We start from the raw sequence: 18,485 nt of genomic DNA, 5'->3' as shown, positions 1-18,485 counted from the left end.
TTTGAATGGTGCTTTGTGCTGCAGAGCTTCTAATGTTTTTCCCCAGTGAGCAGAGGGAAAACTCTGAGCCTGGCAAACCCTGAAGAATGGGAAGGTGCTGCTTTGTGGGGGTGAGCTGATGTACCTCAACAGCATCTTGGGCAAATACTGACCAAACTGCAGGAAAATTCTGATATCTGACCTGCAGCCAGAGGTGATGCTTTCAGGCAGAGGCTGAGCTCAGCAAAGCAAGTTGTGTGGATGGGCCAGACAAGGGGCTGGGCTAATTCCTCAGTTGCATTCCAGAGTGTTTTTATGTTACAGTTCCTGTTTTGCAAGAAAACCAATATAAATGCAAGGTTAGGAATTAATTTGTTGAACTGGATTGTACCCTTAAAAGACTTGCAGGGCTTCATACACAAAACTGTGCTCTAAACAGATTTAGGTATTCTTTTACAAGGCACATCTCTACACAGTGTGTTAGAGATGAGGACTGGAGCTCAGTTCCTTGCTGTCACCCAAGTGGCTTTTTGCCTTGTGAAATCCCGTATGTTTTTTCTTTCACTTCTCAATAGCCTCAGACAAGGCATAGGCAAGCCTAGTTCGGAAACTCTTCTGAATGCTTAAGGTAGTCACTTCAAGACAAAAACTGTTAACAAATCCAATCAAGATTACTTTAATGATTCCATCAAGGATGCAATATGTATTTTGAAATCTTACCTTATTTTTCTCTGTGGTTTGCTTCTTTAACACTTGGATAGATGTAAAACTTCATTTTTAGGAGGTGGACTGATCAGAAGAAGTGATGGAGGGGTATTTCTGGATTTACCTGCTTTATTTGGCAGCATGGTAAAGGACTGTGGATAGTTCAGCCAAGCACAGGCTGAAGCAATAGGTGTTGGCTTCAGGCATGCTGAAGGTGAAATGAAAGACCTGTTTCAGGTTCATAGGCCCTGGAGATTAGCAAGTCCCTTCTTTTCCTTGTCTGATTATTATTTTTTTCCCTGGATGTGAGATGGAAAAAAGACACATATTGTGTAGTTAAATTTAGTAGTAAGAAAACTGTAACAGAAGAAGCTGTGATTTACCTACAGGGAAATAGTTTGCTGATGACATCTCAGCCTGGACTGAGATAAAGCTTGCCTTTGCAAGCTTATATTTTTTTTTAATAAAAATCTAAAAATCGAAAGCCAGACAGCAGGCTGTTGCTATCATTAATTGTTGGACCCAAGCACTTTATTTCATCAGAATTATTGTAAACACTGGCACTTCATAAAGTAGTTAAATCCATTTATTAATTGTCTGGACTCAATGTTCTTCTTTAGTTTGAGATCCAGGGACTGTTACTTTGTATGTTTGTCAGTAAGTGTTTGAATTTCACTTTCTGGCTAACTTATGAAAACAATCTTAAAATCCCATATTGACCTGGAAAATGAGGGGAGTTGGAGCAATGGTGAGGACATGCTGCTTGTTGGTTTTTAGTGCTTAAAAACCACTACTGCCACTTATTAAAAGTAAATTGACTTTCAAAATATGCTAACTGGACTTCTGAGCTATCCTAATTGCTTTCTCTTATTTTAGAAAGTATCTCCCTTTAAGCATAGGTACTGACCCAAGTGGCTGTAGTGTGAGATTCCCATGTGAACAAAACCAAAGCTTGCTGGGGCAGGTGCAGCTCTTCGATCATGCAGGCTGTGGTCTGCAAGGGTGTTTGGGGAGCAGAATCTTCTGCTTGAATGCAGTTTAATTCTGTGGCCTTAAGGAGAGACTGCTTCCTTATAAATATTAGAAATGGAGGTTTGGGCACTGAATCAAGTTCCCTGGGCTGTCTGTGCCACTTGCCTACAGCAAACAGATTTTAACGTCGCTTCTGAGCTTGTGGTAAGAGCACTACATATTTGCAGTCCCTGTCTCTGGCCATGCTGGAGGGTCACACTTATGTGTTGGGACATAAATCTGGGTGCACAGGCTGCTTCAAATGCTCTGGCCTCGTGTGGACATGCCTTTTCTAAAACTTGGATACCAGCTGTGCTGGGAACCATGTTTGCTCACCTTAGTCCTCTTGCAGAAGGCAGCACCTAGACTGTGCCTTTCCATGGTGGCATTAAAACCATTCTTGCCTGAAGAAAGACTGGGGCTGCTGGATTTGTACTGCATGATCTGCAAATGTGATAACATCTGCAAAGGGGATGGGATCTGTTGATGTGTAAAGCTCCAGGCTTGCACTTATTTTTTCTTTCTCTCCAGATCTAGTAGGTGATCACATCTCAATGAGTGTGAAGTGCTGCTGTATCTTGGCAGTGACTGTCAAAGTGAATGTCATTGCAGAGCTTTCTTGGGCTGTATTAAAATGTCTGGCCTCAATTTTCTGTCAGCAATAAATGAATAACATTATCAACATGATTAAAAAAAGGAAATGCAGAGCTGACTTAGTGTTTTCAGTTCAGAATGTTAAAAAGTGCTGTGTTTCATTAACTTCTATTTTTAATGCACAAACCCAGCTGCAGTGCAGTTCAGATGTAAAAAGTAACTCTGGAGATGATTTATGAAAACACAGATGTTCTCTTGCGAAACTTTTTACAACAGCCTTGGTCCTGTGTGAAGAGCTGTCCTGCTCAGCTCTGCTTTGAAGCTGCCATTGCACAAAGACAGAGGGATCTCATAGCTTGCAGTCTGTTTCAAGGATGAGCTATATGTATTTAACTTGCACCTTTGATTCCTGAGTGGTGTCCATTGAATGGTGTACTTCTTGGACTTGGTATTTTTGGTGTGGGTGTCCCGCTGTGTGTCTGCATCCTGCGCGGTTCTTGCTTTCAGCAAAGATGAATGGTCTGTGCAATGTAGCCCTAAAACACGTGGATTGTGATGATCATACTAGGAAATCCTGCTTAAACTTTCTGTCTTACAGATGTCCTCAGAACATAGGTTGCTTTCTCTAAAGCATGTTTGAGGGTGGGGGCTTCTTTTCTTTCCCGGTGTCTGGAGTTCATCCTGTTGGATGACTGACATATTTCTAAATTGCCTTCTCCCACCCCTTTTTCTCCTGCCCCTTTTAATCCTTAGACCTCAACAGCAATGGGTTCATCTGCGACTACGAGCTGCACGAGCTCTTCAAGGAAGCCAACCTGCCTCTCCCTGGGTACAAAGTGAGAGAGATCATCCAGAAGCTCATGATCGACGGCGACAAGAATAAAGATGGGAAGATTAGTTTTGAAGAATTTGTCTATGTAAGTGATATTTCTGAATTTTCAGCAATTTCTGTTAGATGGCCGGGGCTCCTTTTAGACAAAGCTGAAAAAAGGGGGCTAAAAGGGGCTGACTTCAACACAGTTCTAGTTTTCTAATGATGACTTTTGAGGACTTACCATGTAAAAAGTAGCTCTTTGGTCATATACTGAGATTTCTATGATTTGTTTTGCTGTTGCTGCCAGCCTTTCGATTTGGACAGAGAAGGAACATGTTGGTTTTCAAACAAAACAAACAAAAAAACCAATATTCTCCCACATGCTTTTGCTTTATGAAAAGTCTATTGGAGGCTAAAAGCCTGTTTCCATGTGGCATGACAACTGGAAAAGAGACTTCCAGTTCTCCAAACTTAGAGTATTGAGTGGAATCTGCTCACTTTTTCCAGGCATACAGATGAATGGTTGTTTTCCCTGTGAAGCAGTATAATTTCCTTTCTCAATTTAATGGGACTTACAAGTATTTGCTAAAGATTTGTGAGGGCATTTCAAGGCACACTTGGAGATTAATTTAGTTGCTGAAGTAGGAAAATTTAGATCCATTTGTTGCCTTAAAAGGGAAGAACCAGGAGTAGGGAAGTGGGAAAAGTTGGAGGATGGGTCTCAGCATTTTTCCTTCAGCCTTTTTCCTTAGAAATAGGTCAGATTTTTTTATTAATTTGTCCTTTTTTATTATTTTCAAAAGCACAACACTTTCTCTCCTTATCCTTTTGATATTCTGAGTGAATATTAGAAGAATAGTATAAAACATGAGCAGTGCATTTAGGGAGCTGTTTTCATGTCAGCTACTTTTCTCGATATTGCTTAATTTAGCTTTACCTTTTTCTGTTCCTTAATTGTTTTCAGACCCTCTGAACTTTTGAGTTCGGAGTCAACTAGTAAGTTGGAGTTTGTTTGCAGTTTGTGAACACTTGCATGCTGGGTGCATGTTTCAGCTGTTGGTTTGAACTTGTCCATAACTCTAACTTTGCACTAGGAAGGAAGAAATCAATGTCTCCTGTCAGACGTCAATGGTACCAATGGTCAAGTAAACATCATTAGTTGTCTTAGAGGCAACCAATCCATACAGTAGATGCAATGGTTAATTATAGAATTTTTACCATTGATCTTTTCTAACTATGAGCACTTCTGCTGTGGTTTCTGGGACACAAAGTAAGACATGAACTACCTTGAGGTTAGAGTCAAGGTACCTCAGTGTTAAAACATGTTTTCCAGAGAGGGTGTGCAATACCAGTAATGAATCTGGCAAAACTAAAAATACATAACTGTTTTTAAATAGATTTAAGATAAACCAACCAAACAGAAAATCCCAAACCTCTGTGCTGTTTTCACTCAGCTCTGCCTGATCACTGGGGTGAGCAAAACCTCTGCCTGCCATCAGGAGATGGTTTAACTCTGTGCTGCACCATCATCCTGACTTGCTACGTTACCTGTGTTTAAGGGTTGGGAAGGATAAAGTATGGCAATCAGGCATGCTGACCCTGCCAGGTGACACCTCTGCAGCCAGGCAGGCAAGTCCCCTTGTCTTGTTTTAACAGAAGCACCTTGTTCTATTTGCAGTGCTATTCCATTGCCGTTTCCAGGGCAGTGTTTGGAGAACCTTCCTATGTTTTTCTGCAAGATTTGTGTGCAATCAAAAAAAAAAAAGATAGCAGAATGTTGGGTTGGGATGGATGAGACTTGAGGAATCAAACAGAGGAACCCAGCACTGCAGAAACCTGGCAGGAGCAAGGAAGGCATGAACAAAACAAAGGGGTTTTATTTTTTCTTACATTTGTATTTTCAGTGTGGTTGAAACTAGTTTACTTAAGTAGGCTTTCAAACCACTGAATATATTTTTCCTAATAGTTGGAATAGTCCTAAACTCAAGGCCACTAATAGTAACACTCAACCTGCACAAACTCCACAGCGTAGTCCTGTGCTAAAGCATCTCTTCTGCTCTCACACATAACAGCATTTTGTCCATTAGTCCACACCTGTTAGAAAAAGACTTAGCTGAAATATCTGTTATGGATTATTGCAGATTAGATTGTTATGCTCTTACTAGAGAACTGCTTTTTTGTCTCCTGTGGGCTGTGGACAAACTCTTGTGTGTGAACTAAAGTCACAGTCACATGAGCATCTGGCTTACACAGAGAGGTTAAAATTACACAACAGCTTTCTCAACTTCGGTCCTATGGAAACTGCTGCATGCGTACCTGCCTTCATATTGCAAAGGATTCACTTTTTTCTTGTGGTCCCTTGAAATCTACTTGAAAAGGTAAATGTGTGAGAGTTACTTCAAGCCTAATGCTTCTGTTTCAATTGCCACTTGCAATATGTGTTAAAAGGGAGTGGGACTAGTCTCTGCCTCCTACCCGTGTTAAACTTAATACCACTACAATTTTGCTAGGCTGTTCACATTTGCTGTTGTACTGTGAAGTTTGCTTTAAAGCTGACAAAGAGAAGATAACTTCTTCTGTAGCCCTCTCAGTATATGAAGGCAATCTTTTTTTGTCTAACAGCGCACTTTAAATTGTAGATTTTCCAAGAGGTGAAAAGCAGCGATATTGCTAAAACTTTCAGAAAAGCAATTAACAGAAAGGAGGGAATCTGTGCGATTGGGGGCACCTCGGAGCTCTCCAGTGAGGGGACGCAGCACTCTTACTCAGGTACTCCTCTGACTTTCACCTCTTTTTTCTCTGGTAAGTGGAGGCAAAACTAGTAGACTTCGACTACCTGCTCCACACTCTGCTTTTGTTCTCCAGTAGCTGAATGATCACAGATCAAGGTGAGAGCAGGACGGAATATAGTGTAATGCAAGATTAGCAGTGTGTAAACTGTGTGTAAAATGTGTGCTTATTTGTTTTGTTAGCTGTGCTTGCTGATGAAGCCCTTGTGTCACATTTGAACATAGTAAAGATGCAAAGTAATGAGTAAATGACAGGAATATTCTGATAATTTGAAGTCAAACTCAGGTTTCTTTAAACTGTGTCTAATAAAATAGTGTGGTAATGATAGTGTGGTGTTTGTTTTTTTTTTGTTTTTTTTTTTTCCCCTGGGCTATTGTAAAATGCTTTGGGTAAATCTTTGCTATGTTGTGAAGAACCCTGCATTAAATTTATAATTGGTTATCTTAGAGGAAGAAAAATATGCCTTTGTAAACTGGATAAACAAAGCCCTGGAAAATGATCCTGACTGTAGGCACGTTATTCCAATGAACCCAAACACAGATGACCTGTTCAAAGCTGTGGGAGATGGGATTGTGCTATGGTAAGTCATGATTGCTCCTGAATTTAAAAAAGAAAAACAAATAAAATACTCCCCAAAAACTCCATAGTTATGGGGAATTTTCATCCTGTTCTAGTCTGTTTTTTTTTGTATGCCAGCATGTGTGCACAATATTTTGCATGTATAAAGAGGGGCTCTATCCACCCAGGCTTTTGGTGTCAATGCATGATGCTTCTGCTTTGTTACAAGCTAGTGGTTTTGTCTAGTACTTTTGTTTTGGGCTTGAAACTAAGTTTGCTGAAGGGGATAAGTACCTTGCGAGTACTTATCTGTTGCCTTACTAGTCTTTGCAGCAGATGACAAAGTAGCAATGAGTCTTTGCTAGTTCAGTGACTGCATTGTGAATAATTCACGTGCTCTTTTTGCTCCAGCATCTGAGATCAATGGTGGCCAGTAACATGTGTAAGGTTTCAGGTTTAGCTATTAGTTTCAAATACATTCCAAATACATTCTGGATAACATAAATATTAACGTCTGATTTACAAAATATTGATTTTTAAACAAAAGCAATGCAGGAGTAAACAAGTAAAAGGAAATGTACTGTGCTAAGTATTGTAACAGTGAAACAACTTGTTGAGATGGTATACAAAATGTCATTCAAATATTATTTTTTCCTCCTACCAGCAAAATGATCAATCTTTCTGTTCCGGACACAATTGATGAAAGAGCGATTAACAAGAAGAAACTCACACCATTCATAATTCAGGTACAGTACCGTTCTATATGTTTGCAGAAATTCACATTCAAATAGAGTAAAGGAAAACTTAGCATGGTGGCTCAATTAGCTGCTATGGAACACTGGAAAGGGAAGATTTTTATAAGTTGCATTGAATTATTAAAGGCAGTTTTTACCGTGCATAATTGGCAATTTTAGTGGTATGGGTACAGTTCAAGAGGCTAGGATGCCTAGTCTTAAGATAAGATAACTTAATGACAAAATAGGTAAAATGGCTGAAATGCAGTTCACATCTGTTATTGGTGCACTGATTATGTGTATTGGTATCTTCTCAAGCAATCTGATTATTGGTGTTGACCAGCTGTGAGTAAAACAGGTTTTGCACAGGTGCTTGCATGTATTTGAGTACCTTACTGCTTCTCTAAGTCATGTTCTTGTTGATGCCACTAGATGTGACTGACTTGAAGGCTGAAACTAAATAGCAGAGGCTGAAATTAAACCCCAGTGCCTAGTTCAGTTCTTATTGATGCACTCTGCTACTGTGACAGCTCCATTAAAGCTTCTACTACTGTAGGTAGCTGGGAGAGTTTCCTCCAAGCTGCTGATGTTGGAGCAAGGACGAGGGGGAAATCCCTACTCTGCTGGCACTGGATGAAAGACATCTCTCTGGGCTGTGTCTCACTTGACTGTGCTGTCCACAGGAGAACCTGAACCTGGCGCTGAATTCTGCATCTGCCATCGGTTGCCATGTTGTCAATATTGGTGCAGAGGACTTGAGGGAAGGGAAACCCCACCTGGTTCTTGGGCTTCTCTGGCAGATCATTAAGATTGGCTTGTTTGCGGACATTGAGCTCAGCAGAAATGAAGGTAAATGATGCTGTAAGTGATAACTTGGACAGCATGAATGTCGTCTTGCTCCTGAGCTGCCGAGGGGCTGCATGTGATGCTGCGTCTGAGCCTGCCAGTGTTGCTTGCGCTGTTGCCTCCAGCCCCGTTGCCACATCTTCCCTCCCCTCTGCCGAAAGGGGAGAGCTGGCCATCAGCTTCATCGAGGGCGTGCGCCAGGCTGAGTGCCCGACAGCTGGTTTGTAGTTGCGAAGTTGGCTTGGGTTGGGGGGGTTGTGCACACTTTCTAGATGTGGTCAAAGTCAATGTTACAGCTCTTTCACTTTGCTTTCCATAGGATTGCCTTTCCTGGTTTAACATCTTACTAGACAGGGCTTGATTTCATCAGCCCTTTTCTCCTCCTGCTCCCTGATAATGCACAGGCTGTGCTTTGCCTTGTCCCTGCACAGGGATCTCTTAGGTGTCACAGACCACTCAGTATGAAGCTGTTTTGTGTCCCGTCCCTGTGCTGTTGCCTTGAGGCTTAGGCACGTTTTACCTGGCAATGTCAAGCTAGGGGTGAGGTTGCAAAAGCTGCTTACATTGTTTTAGGGTGATAGATCATCCTCCAAAAAGGAGGAGGCTTTCTGTTCTTCAGGAGCATGTTTGCAGTGACATGATTCTCCTCAAATCCTCTTTGCCCACCACTGTCCATGCCACAGCTGAGCTCTCACATCCTTCTCAGCCATGGGAGCATCATGCTGCAGTAACCCCACTGTGCTTGCTTGGTCCTTTGAACAGCCTCCAAAACTGAAATTTCTCAAATAGTTCAGAGCACATGGATGGGAGGGGCTTCAGTGTCTTTTATCTAAGCTTCCTAATCCTGTCCTAGTGGTAAAGCTATTTACCTTAGACTTAAAAAATCCTGGTTGAGTGAAGAAACCTCTAGCTGAAAAGGTGCTTATCATGGTTTCAAGCTGACATTGTTTTTATGAATGAAACAGTGAATATGAAATCATTTGGAAACATTTTTATCATTGAGATAGATGTATACTTGTATTTAGCTTACTGTCATCAACTTAAAAGGACTGTACATAAAAATCCAGAGAATTTTGTTGCACAAGAAAATGGGAAATACTTTTTCTCATTTTTACAATGTTTTCTATATTGTTCATATTCTCTGTGGAACAACCCATTCAGGAAACTCCACTAACACCCAAATTGTATTGACTTAACTGGTAGCTGGTTGTGTCCCCTCTCCCACTCTGAAATGTTCCTGAAGTTCTGACTCTGGGAGGGAGGTTTGTCTCTTTTGAAACTTGTTTCTTCATTCTTCATCTTACGAGCATTTTTCTTCCAGCACTGGCTGCCTTACTTCGTGATGGTGAAAATCTGGAGGACCTTATGAAACTCTCCCCGGAAGAGCTGCTCCTAAGATGGGCCAACTTCCACTTGGAAAATGCAGGCTGGCACAAAATCAATAACTTCAGCTCAGATATCAAGGTATTGAGAACTCTCCTGGCTGCGCATGCCTGGGAAAAAACTGGGAGCAGGCCAGGGCTGTGTTTGCATGTGTATATGAGACCTTTAATCCATAAACAGGACCTTTCTTAACCTTAATACTCCGAATAGGTATAATAGGGGTTTCCAAAGGGTAGATTTAGGGTACCACATTGCAATTGTCTGTGGCCATTAGAATGAGCCCAGCATTGAATTGTCCAAGTGTTTACTCCAGTGTGAGCACAATCCTGCAGCAAAACTGTTGTATGTTTTAATCAAGTAGCAAACTGGTATTTGTCATATGTTTTTGAATGTTCTTAGTCAGTCTTTTTTTGATGGAGCTAATCTGTACTGCAGCTCACACGGACAGGGTGAAATAATTAGCCGCATCCTTGTGGAGTGTGATTTCTACATGCTCCTTGCAGGTGGTGGCATTTCATCCAAACTGTCATGGGTTTAAGAGAAGAAGGGAAATAACAGCTGTTTTTTCAAGTGTGAGATGTGGCTCTTTTCTCACTCTTTGCCGTAGTGAAAACCAGAGGGTGATGACTCCTGGTCGGTGTGGAGCTTTTTCACACTAACCCCCAGCAGGTTTCTGGAGCATATTTGCATAGCCAGTAATTGGGAAGAAGAGAAAGAAGATTGAAGAGAATTCTGGGGGAGAGGACTGTCAGGGTGGAAGGGGGCGGGGGGAAGATACTTGAGGTGTGTGTGTGTATGCATGTGTGTGTGCATATGCTTTTATTTCCAACTTCAAAACTACACAGAGTACTGCTGACAGCTGTGGCTTATCTGATGCAGCCCATAGGCTGGCAGGATATTGCAGGCTCCTTTGCAGTGCTGGGGAGTGAAAGGACTTGTAAATGATGAATAATTACAGCAGCTTTTGCTCTTCTTAGTTTGTGACCATCCCTGGTATCTCTCCTTCCTACCATTCTAGCTAATGAGTAGGCACAGGAGAAAACATTGAGGTTCCATGTAATCAGCTTTTTGCCAGAACTATGTCTTTTCTGACCCACCTTCATCATCACTGTAAAAGTAGGAGTGGCTGCTTTGTTCAGGAGTTAGGGTTGTGTTGGGGTGTCCACATGGTCTGGCAGCTGGGGGCTGTTCAAGCAAGCAGTGCTGGCATTTCTGCCTCCTCCGACCCCTGAAAAGTGGCCGACACCAGTGTGCAACAAAGTCAGTATGCAGAGAGTTAAAACCCATAATTATTTGCCTTAAATACTTCTAACATTTTCCCTTTGTTTTCTTTTTTCTTGCTGCCTGGATTTCTGCCATCGTGCTCTTATTATTGTCTGTCAAGCTTACAGATTTTGGTAATTCAGTAAAGGTACATACGCCAATTAGGCACAGCATTTTGGTAAAGATGAGCTTGAAATGAATTGTTATGATGTATTCAGTGCTGTACAGGAGACCTGAGTTCTATTTCTCATCCATTTCAGGATTCTAGAGCTTATTTCCACCTTCTCAATCAAATTGCACCTAAAGGGCAGAAAGAAGGAGAGCCTCAGATCGATATTAACATGTCAGGTTTCAATGTAAGTATTCAGGCTGTTGTGTCTTCATGCTGTATAGTTGCAAGCTACTTGTGACCCCGTAATTGCTCCATGACATCTAGGTAACCTGGTATCTTAATTTCAAGACCGTGTAAAGTGTCAGTGTATGTGTACGTACCTTGGGTATGTTGTGATTTGTTGTTTCTAAGTGAGGCCTGGTCACTACATCCCAATTAACATGTATGATTGAGAAATATTTTGGATTTTTGCTGCATTTGGGAGCATGCTGTATTCTAATTTTGAACCATCAAGTTCAAAAAGCATAAAACTTGCAAAGCATAAAAAATTTGAAGGGATCGAAGGGATCATGCTAGGAAAAGTAGAGACAAGCCTGGACAAGTGGACTAGTGTGGATGCTTTGTCCCTTCATTTGATTAGCAGACAATGCCCAGTGAAGGCAGGTGGAGTTGTGACATTGCTCCAGGTAGCAGTCAGGAGCTTCCCATCTGCTTTGTAGCTTGATCTTTTCCCTGACAGATCTTCTCCACTGTGTCTCCGGCAGGAGAAGGACGACTTGCGAAGAGCAGAGTACATGCTTCAGCAGGCAGACCGGCTCGGGTGCCGGCAGTTTGTCACGCCGGCTGATGTGGTCAGTGGCAATCCCAAACTCAATCTGGCCTTTGTTGCAAACCTGTTCAACAAGTACCCAGCACTTACCAAGCCTGAAAACCAGGACATTGACTGGACTCTACTAGAAGGTAATGGCCTTATCAGTCACGAAAGTAGTAGGAGAGAAATATCTCAAGTAAACACTTAGATCACAAGAGACTATGCCCAGTGGAGGCATTTCTGTTGAACACCTATGATTTGAGGTTTAAGCGCTGCAATGGTGGTTTACTCATTTGGGGCAGATGAAGAGGGTACCTGAGGGCCTGTTCAGCTGTTCTGAGCTTTGCAATTTCCTGACACAGGCAAGAGCACCTTGGTAAAGCACAACTGGGATTAGAGAGTGAGTTAGCTTACTCCCATATGAAAGACATTCTTGCTGCACTTTCTGCAAGAAAGTGCAAAAATCATAGAATCATTCAGGTTGGAAAAGGCCTCCAAAAACCATGTTCTTCTGAGGTCTGGTGAAATCAATCTGACATCCAAAACATGAGGTCAGGGCAATCTTCTTTGTTTGAAAAAGTTCTGGCAGAAACAATCTCTTTCCACTGAAAAACTTTGAGCTGTGCTGTTCAGAACTTACTGTCTTGCAAGGTGGGAAACCATACAGCTCTGAGCTTGCCAAAAGTCTTATTGAACTCTTTCTTTCGTTTAGGAGAGACCCGTGAGGAACGGACTTTCCGTAACTGGATGAACTCCCTTGGTGTGAACCCCCATGTAAATCACCTCTATGGGTAAGCATTAGATTCTTGGGAGGGACCCAACCAACATAGATCAACGTGGAGATGTGCCCACACCAGTGTCCTGTTGCCCACAGTCATGAGGAAAGAGTATAAGAAAAGGTGTTGGGGAATGGACGATGCTCACTGTATCCTCCCTGCAGCCCTTAGCTTAGGGTTTCTGGGCCAGCTCTGGTTTTAAGGTGATTTGTTTATTTTTCCTCCCCCTTGCAAATTGGTACACTCAGATCCCAGTTAGAGCTTGAGCAAACTGCATTACAGCAACTGGACATAGATTCCATGTCACCTAATTTTAGGGCTTGACTAAGGCATCCTAGTTAAGGAGGCAAGATATTCTGGACCCCTGTAGTCAATGGAGAAAGGTGGCTACTTCTGGTTTTTATGTAGCAAAATTCTTTTCAGGATCTGTTGCTAATTACCATGCTAAAACCTGTGTTAGCTTAGCAACTAGCTGGTGATAAACATGGAGCATTTCTTCTGCACTGAAAATTACAAAATGTTTTGAAATTTTTTTCTTTTTAGGGTTGTTGAAATTACAACAACCTGTAAAGAGTAGTAATTATTCGTGATGTTACAAAATCACTTAAACTGGGAAATGTCAGGCTTGATCAATGTTTTCTGTTTTAGTGATCTCCAAGATGCACTGGTAATACTACAATTATATGAAAAGATCAAAGTTCCTGTTGACTGGAATAAGGTTAACAAGCCTCCATACCCTAAGCTGGGAGCGAATATGAAAAAGGTGAGCATTTCAAAATACTTCGAAAGAAGCCATGGACACTAGGATCAGAAGTAAACGTGCACTATCTAGAAATTCCTATTTGAGGCTTTCAGTCAAGAGTGTATTTGTGAATGATTTTTCTTTGAACTCTTTTCCGGTGTAGCTAGAAAACTGTAACTATGCTGTAGATCTGGGAAAGCATCCAGCCAAATTCTCCCTGGTTGGCATTGGAGGACAGGATCTGAATGACGGAAACCCAACGTTGACACTAGCCTTAGTCTGGCAGTTGATGAGAAGGTAGGTTTGATCTGATCAAACACATCAGCCTTGTGACTTCAGTACAGTTTGTGAAGGTTTTTGCTGGGTGTGAGAGATTTGTGCCTGCAGCAGTGGAACAGTTTACCCACAGAGGCTGTAAAACCTCTGTCCTTGGTGACATTTCAAGACTCAGCTGGACAAAACTGTGGCAGAGCTGGTCCCGCTGCTGCATGTGGGAGGCTGGAGCAGAGACGAGACCTCCAGTGAGTCTGTTGTCAGAGATGACCTCTCTCGCCTGCTCGAGGCTGACCCATGTGTAGCAACCATAGGAAGTAAAGCTTAGCTGGCATGACTGTTCTAATGTTTAGCTGGAAACTGTGAAAGAGATATTCTGGGGCTGCTTCATAATCCCAATCAGAACCTGAAGGGGGGGTGCGGGGGGCGCTTAACAGAATTCTTCAGAACTAGACAAAATGATAAAGTTAATACCTCATTTTAAGATGATGCAAATACCTAAGATATATCTGCAGATTAGTTGCATGTCAGCTCTGTATTTGGCAGTAGAGGCAAGAATGCTCAAGCAGATTAAACAGTACCTTCAGCCCATGCAATTTTGTGAGCTGCTATTACAAACTCAGGCGCTTCCCCTTATTAGACTTTTTAACAGCAATCACACTTTAGATAGATGACTCCTTTTTTTTTGCTAAAGGGATAAAAAAAATAATAATAATAAAAATTAAAAAACTATACAAAAGCAGAGCTGATACTATGTGAATGCTTGCCATGCTGCCATGGGCTTGCATCGCATCCGGGCAGTGTCCTTGCTGGGTCTTAGCCCAGGCTCTGAGCCTCATCTTGTTCTTTCTGTCTGTGCTCAGGTACACGCTGAACGTCCTCGAGGACCTGGGTGATGGTCAGAAAGCCAACGATGACATTATAGTCAGCTGGGTAAACCAGACCCTGAAAGAAGCTGGCAAGTCCACCTCCATCCAGAACTTCAAGGTGCAGGTTCCCCTCTTGCATCCAAAAGGAGAAGGGTGCCCCAAAAGGGTTTCTTTGGCTGCAGCAGGACATGTTCAAGATGGGGTTTTACACAAGACAGGTTGCAGCCTGTGCTGGGAACAAAGTGGCTTCAAGCTACCAGAGAGGAGACTTTCAGAACCCCCTAGTGGAGAACAGTGGTGTGGAGCAAGAGAGTTGATGGGGTGTCAGAAGAGGGGAGGAGTGTGGTTGGCCTCTGGGGCAGTGGTGGGGTCCAAGATACCAGCAAGCATTGAGGCTGGAGCTGCTGTTGTAGGTTGGCATTGTCCCCTGGGGTCAAATCAGTGGGGGTGGCTGTAAACACTTTGCGTTTTCACACCACTTAGTACAAGATTAGGACTCCAATTTACTCTGTTACCAAAGGAGAAGCAGCACTTTTGTTTGTGCTGCAGCTGGAATAATCACTCAGTCCTGCCTGGAAATAGCTTGTTTAAAGTTTGTTTTGTTGCACATTGCAGAGCAGCTGGATTGAGGTGAGAAGTAATCTTAAGGATGAGACATTTGTGTTTACTTTTCTCTGCTTGTATTCTCTAGGACAAGACTATCAGTACAAGCTTGGCAGTGGTGGATTTAATTGATGCTATACAGCCTGGTTGCATCAACTATGACCTTGTAAAGACTGGTCATCTGTCAGAAGATGACAAACAGAATAATGCTAAGTAAGTTAACTATCTGAAAAGCTGCATTGCATTGGGAGAGTACACCTACTATGCTGTGACTTAAAGTTGCAAGAGTTTTTACTGCTTTACTGTAGTTTTCAAACACTGAACCTTTTAGACTGGCATTACTGACAAATACAGCAATTTGATTTCAAGAAGCACTGCCTGAGTACTAGTTGGTTGGACCCTTGCCTGTTGAGAGGAACACAGAACAGCCCAAGCACTGATCTAGCAGCAATCTCTGTTTCTCACCTGTTTGTTCAGGCTTATGAATGCACAGCCAGTGGCTCAGGGGTTTGAGACTGAACCCTAGTCTGTCTCTCATCTTGTTGAATCATCATAGGTTATCAAATTTGAAGTATGCCTGTGAAATCATGGCTTTGAACTGTGTGTTCTGCGACTATTCTGCAGTGGCAGAATGACAGGAAGTTTTCTTGCACATAATACTTGCTTGATTATTCCTAAAAAGCAAGCAGAAGAGGTAATGTAAATGTTAGCTGATGAGTCCTTGATAATGAATTCTGGCTATTAGCCCTATCAAATACTAATTATACCTTTTAATAACACGCTTCTCTTTCCATGCCAAATAGGTATGCTGTGTCCATGGCAAGGAGAATTGGTGCCCGAGTCTATGCTCTTCCAGAAGATCTTGTGGAGGTGAAACCGAAGATGGTCATGACCGTGTTTGCCTGCTTGATGGGCAGAGGAATGAAGCGAGTATAAAAGGGTTGATCCATGTAAAAATTAAACAACAAAACACAACAAAAACCCAACCTGCCACCCTGGGTGCATGAGTAGCAGACCAGCTGTGTCCACGCTGAAATGCTGTTGGCCTAGGAACTGTTGAAGTTCAAAGGACGTTGTTTTGCTTTGCGAGACAAACTCGTACCAAAATTCTCAGGGAGAGGAGTTTTAACCAACAGATGTGCTCTTTTCCCAAATGAAAGTTTGATTTATCAAGAGCTCACAGAAATGCATTCATAACAGACCAGCACCTTGAACGCTGCTCTGGAGCTGTTTTCACCACGTTATTTCTCTGATGCTTGGTGTTGTCCCCACCCCACCTCACCCCCGAGGGCTCTTGAGGTGGTCAGTATGAGTTGTAATGGGAATGGATCTTATTTCTTTCTGCAATCCAGCTTAATTGCTGTCATTTGGTCCAAGTGCATTCTGGGTTTGACCACTTCCTTAACTTTGCAAACAAAGCTACCATACAAGTTGGGACCTACAGACCAGCTCGCAATGCTAAATGAGAAATGTGTTTTGGAAGATGGATCTTCTGGTATTCTCTGTACATGGTGCTTCTTTTTATACATCTAACTATTTTGATTACTTTACAAATAAAGCATAGCAGTTTTTTCTCTTGCTGCTTATAAAAAAAGAAAGGGGGGTTGTTTGTATTTTTAAGTTAGACTATATATGAGAATACCACCATCCTTGGACTGCACACAGTAACGTGATACCATGTTGCTGATGGCACAGTTGCACCTGAGAACGGAAGTGAATGCATTTTTGTATGCATCTTGGTTCAGTTGTGTGTACTTAGAACATAATTTTTACAGAAATCTGCATGAAAAATATAACTTTTTTTTATTTAAAATGTTGTTGGATATAAAACTATACTACATTGTGGGGAGGTTTTGTGCAGGGAAGAGGCAAATGTCACGAACAGCAGGGTTCAATAAACTGAACAGCAAATGTGCTGGACTATAAAATTATTTTTACAGAAAAAATGAAGTGTTGTCGCCAAAGAAGGAAGATTCTGTATCCATAGGAGTTAATATTATCTTGCTTTGGCAAGCTGTTTGCTAGATTTTGAGATCATATTGCTATTCTGAGCTATTCAAAATGATGTAATATGGTGGCAAAGCATTAGTTGAAATAAAAAAAGACATTTAAATCCAGGGTTCTCTCCTTATTTACACTGTCCCAGCATCGAAGCCTGTTGTCAGATACTTTTAGCAGTGCTTTGGTTGCTTTCTGTATTTTGTAGCAGGTCCCACTGATCTGTAAGATCCCTAGAATTAGGGTGTACTTGAGGGGGTGAGGAGGAGGGTGGTTTTGTGTTTTTTTCCTTTTTCAGTTGTGAGTGATTTTTAATTGGCAGTGTTTTTGTGAGGCGTTACCTTTATGATAGCTTCTCTAAAACATTACTCTTGAACTTGTGACTTACTGCGTGGCTGAAGATAATGGCCGAAGGTGTAGGGGAAAAGCCCCATTACAGCAAACCCTAGGAAAAGTAGGAGAAAAGGTTGTACCCATTCAGGCTCATGACCAGAGAGCCCAGGTCAGTGGAGGGGGGAGGGTGCGACAGTGGCAGCTGACACAAAGCAGAACAGCAGAGAGATTGAAGAGAAGAATGCGACAGCAAGAAGCAAAGGGGAGGTTTTCCTGCAACTTCCCAAAGTGCTTGAAGCTGAGGAAAAGTGAGGATTGTACTGAAACCCCTGAACTGAAGCAGAAACATTGCAAACAAAAGGCAAATCAAAAATGTATTGACCGTTTAATACTTGGCATGAATCTAATCACAAATCTGATAAGCAGGAAGATGCAGCATGTGTTGCTTTGTGTTGCTTTGTTGTGCAGCCCTGGTTTGTCCATTCACTGGTACCGCAGTAATAGCAAAATTTGGACTTACCATGCTCGTGTGAGGTTGCTGTTGTCAAAATGTCCTCTTTTACCAAGCTAATGAGAGGTAAGAGAAAAAGTAAACCTTTTATTGTTGAAAACATATAAAATTCCTCTAAAGTCAGGGACAGATGCGGTATGTCTGTCACACCTCCTATTACCTCCTCTTATGAGCAGTTAGTAAACATGTTTTTGTGTTTGTTTTTTTGTTTTTTGTTTTTTTTTTTTTGTTTTTTTTTTTTTAAGAAAAAATTAATTTGGTAGGGACAGTGACCATTTAATGCTTGGCACAAATTGATCAAGAATCTGATGCAGAAGCAGATAAAAGATATTGTTTCATTGTGCAGCCCCAGTGTGTCCATTGGCTGTTGCTGATGTAACAGCAAAGGCTGGACTTCCTCTGCACTCTACAAGAGCTTTCTCTTGACAAAAAGTGCATTTTTGTGCATTTTCAGCAAGATGCCAGTGTTTTGCACCACCACCACCACTTCCCTGTGGGGCTTTAGCCCACCTTCACCAACCTAAGCTCACTATGTCCACTTAACGCTTGTGTGGAGTTGCCTGCAGTTCCAACTGAAGATAAAATACATCACTGCTACGCTTCTGTGCTGTCAGCCGACAACTTCCATCAAACCACAATGATAACAGTGCAGCAAAATTAGAAAGGAACTCTGGAGAACACCAACATTCATACCATGTGATAGCCACACTAGTATTACCTTCCCCTACTACCCAATGGGAAACACCACACTGAAATGCCATTGCCTCTGAGCATCACATC

The 18,485-nt window shown here is 42.0% G+C and overlaps 1 protein-coding gene across 5 annotated transcripts in view; it reads left to right on the top strand.

Annotated features, from left to right (window-relative positions):
- Positions 1 to 16,976, top strand: part of PLS3 (plastin 3) — a 49,735-nt gene extending 32,759 nt beyond the window's left edge. For all 5 annotated transcript variants that reach the window (XM_084534397.1, XM_084534400.1, XM_084534398.1 and 2 more), the window contains 14 exons: positions 3,043 to 3,206; positions 5,743 to 5,872; positions 6,341 to 6,473; positions 7,116 to 7,197; positions 7,869 to 8,034; positions 9,353 to 9,495; positions 10,938 to 11,033; positions 11,554 to 11,749; positions 12,313 to 12,391; positions 13,025 to 13,139; positions 13,282 to 13,415; positions 14,255 to 14,378; positions 14,952 to 15,076; positions 15,667 to 16,976. In XM_084534397.1, the coding sequence (XP_084390523.1) occupies positions 3,043 to 3,206; positions 5,743 to 5,872; positions 6,341 to 6,473; positions 7,116 to 7,197; positions 7,869 to 8,034; positions 9,353 to 9,495; positions 10,938 to 11,033; positions 11,554 to 11,749; positions 12,313 to 12,391; positions 13,025 to 13,139; positions 13,282 to 13,415; positions 14,255 to 14,378; positions 14,952 to 15,076; positions 15,667 to 15,799 (1,820 nt within the window). In that variant the 3' untranslated portion in view covers positions 15,800 to 16,976. The remainder of the gene's footprint in view (positions 1 to 3,042; positions 3,207 to 5,742; positions 5,873 to 6,340; positions 6,474 to 7,115; positions 7,198 to 7,868; positions 8,035 to 9,352; positions 9,496 to 10,937; positions 11,034 to 11,553; positions 11,750 to 12,312; positions 12,392 to 13,024; positions 13,140 to 13,281; positions 13,416 to 14,254; positions 14,379 to 14,951; positions 15,077 to 15,666) is intronic.
- The last annotated feature ends 1,509 nt before the right edge of the window (positions 16,977 to 18,485 follow it).

The sequence above is a fragment of the Aythya ferina genome (genome assembly GCF_964211825.1).
Source record: "Aythya ferina genome assembly, chromosome: 13".
NCBI classification, from domain to species: domain Eukaryota; kingdom Metazoa; phylum Chordata; class Aves; order Anseriformes; family Anatidae; genus Aythya; species Aythya ferina.
The sequence above is the reverse complement of the archived record's forward strand: the minus strand, read 5'-3'. Positions and strand labels throughout refer to the sequence as shown.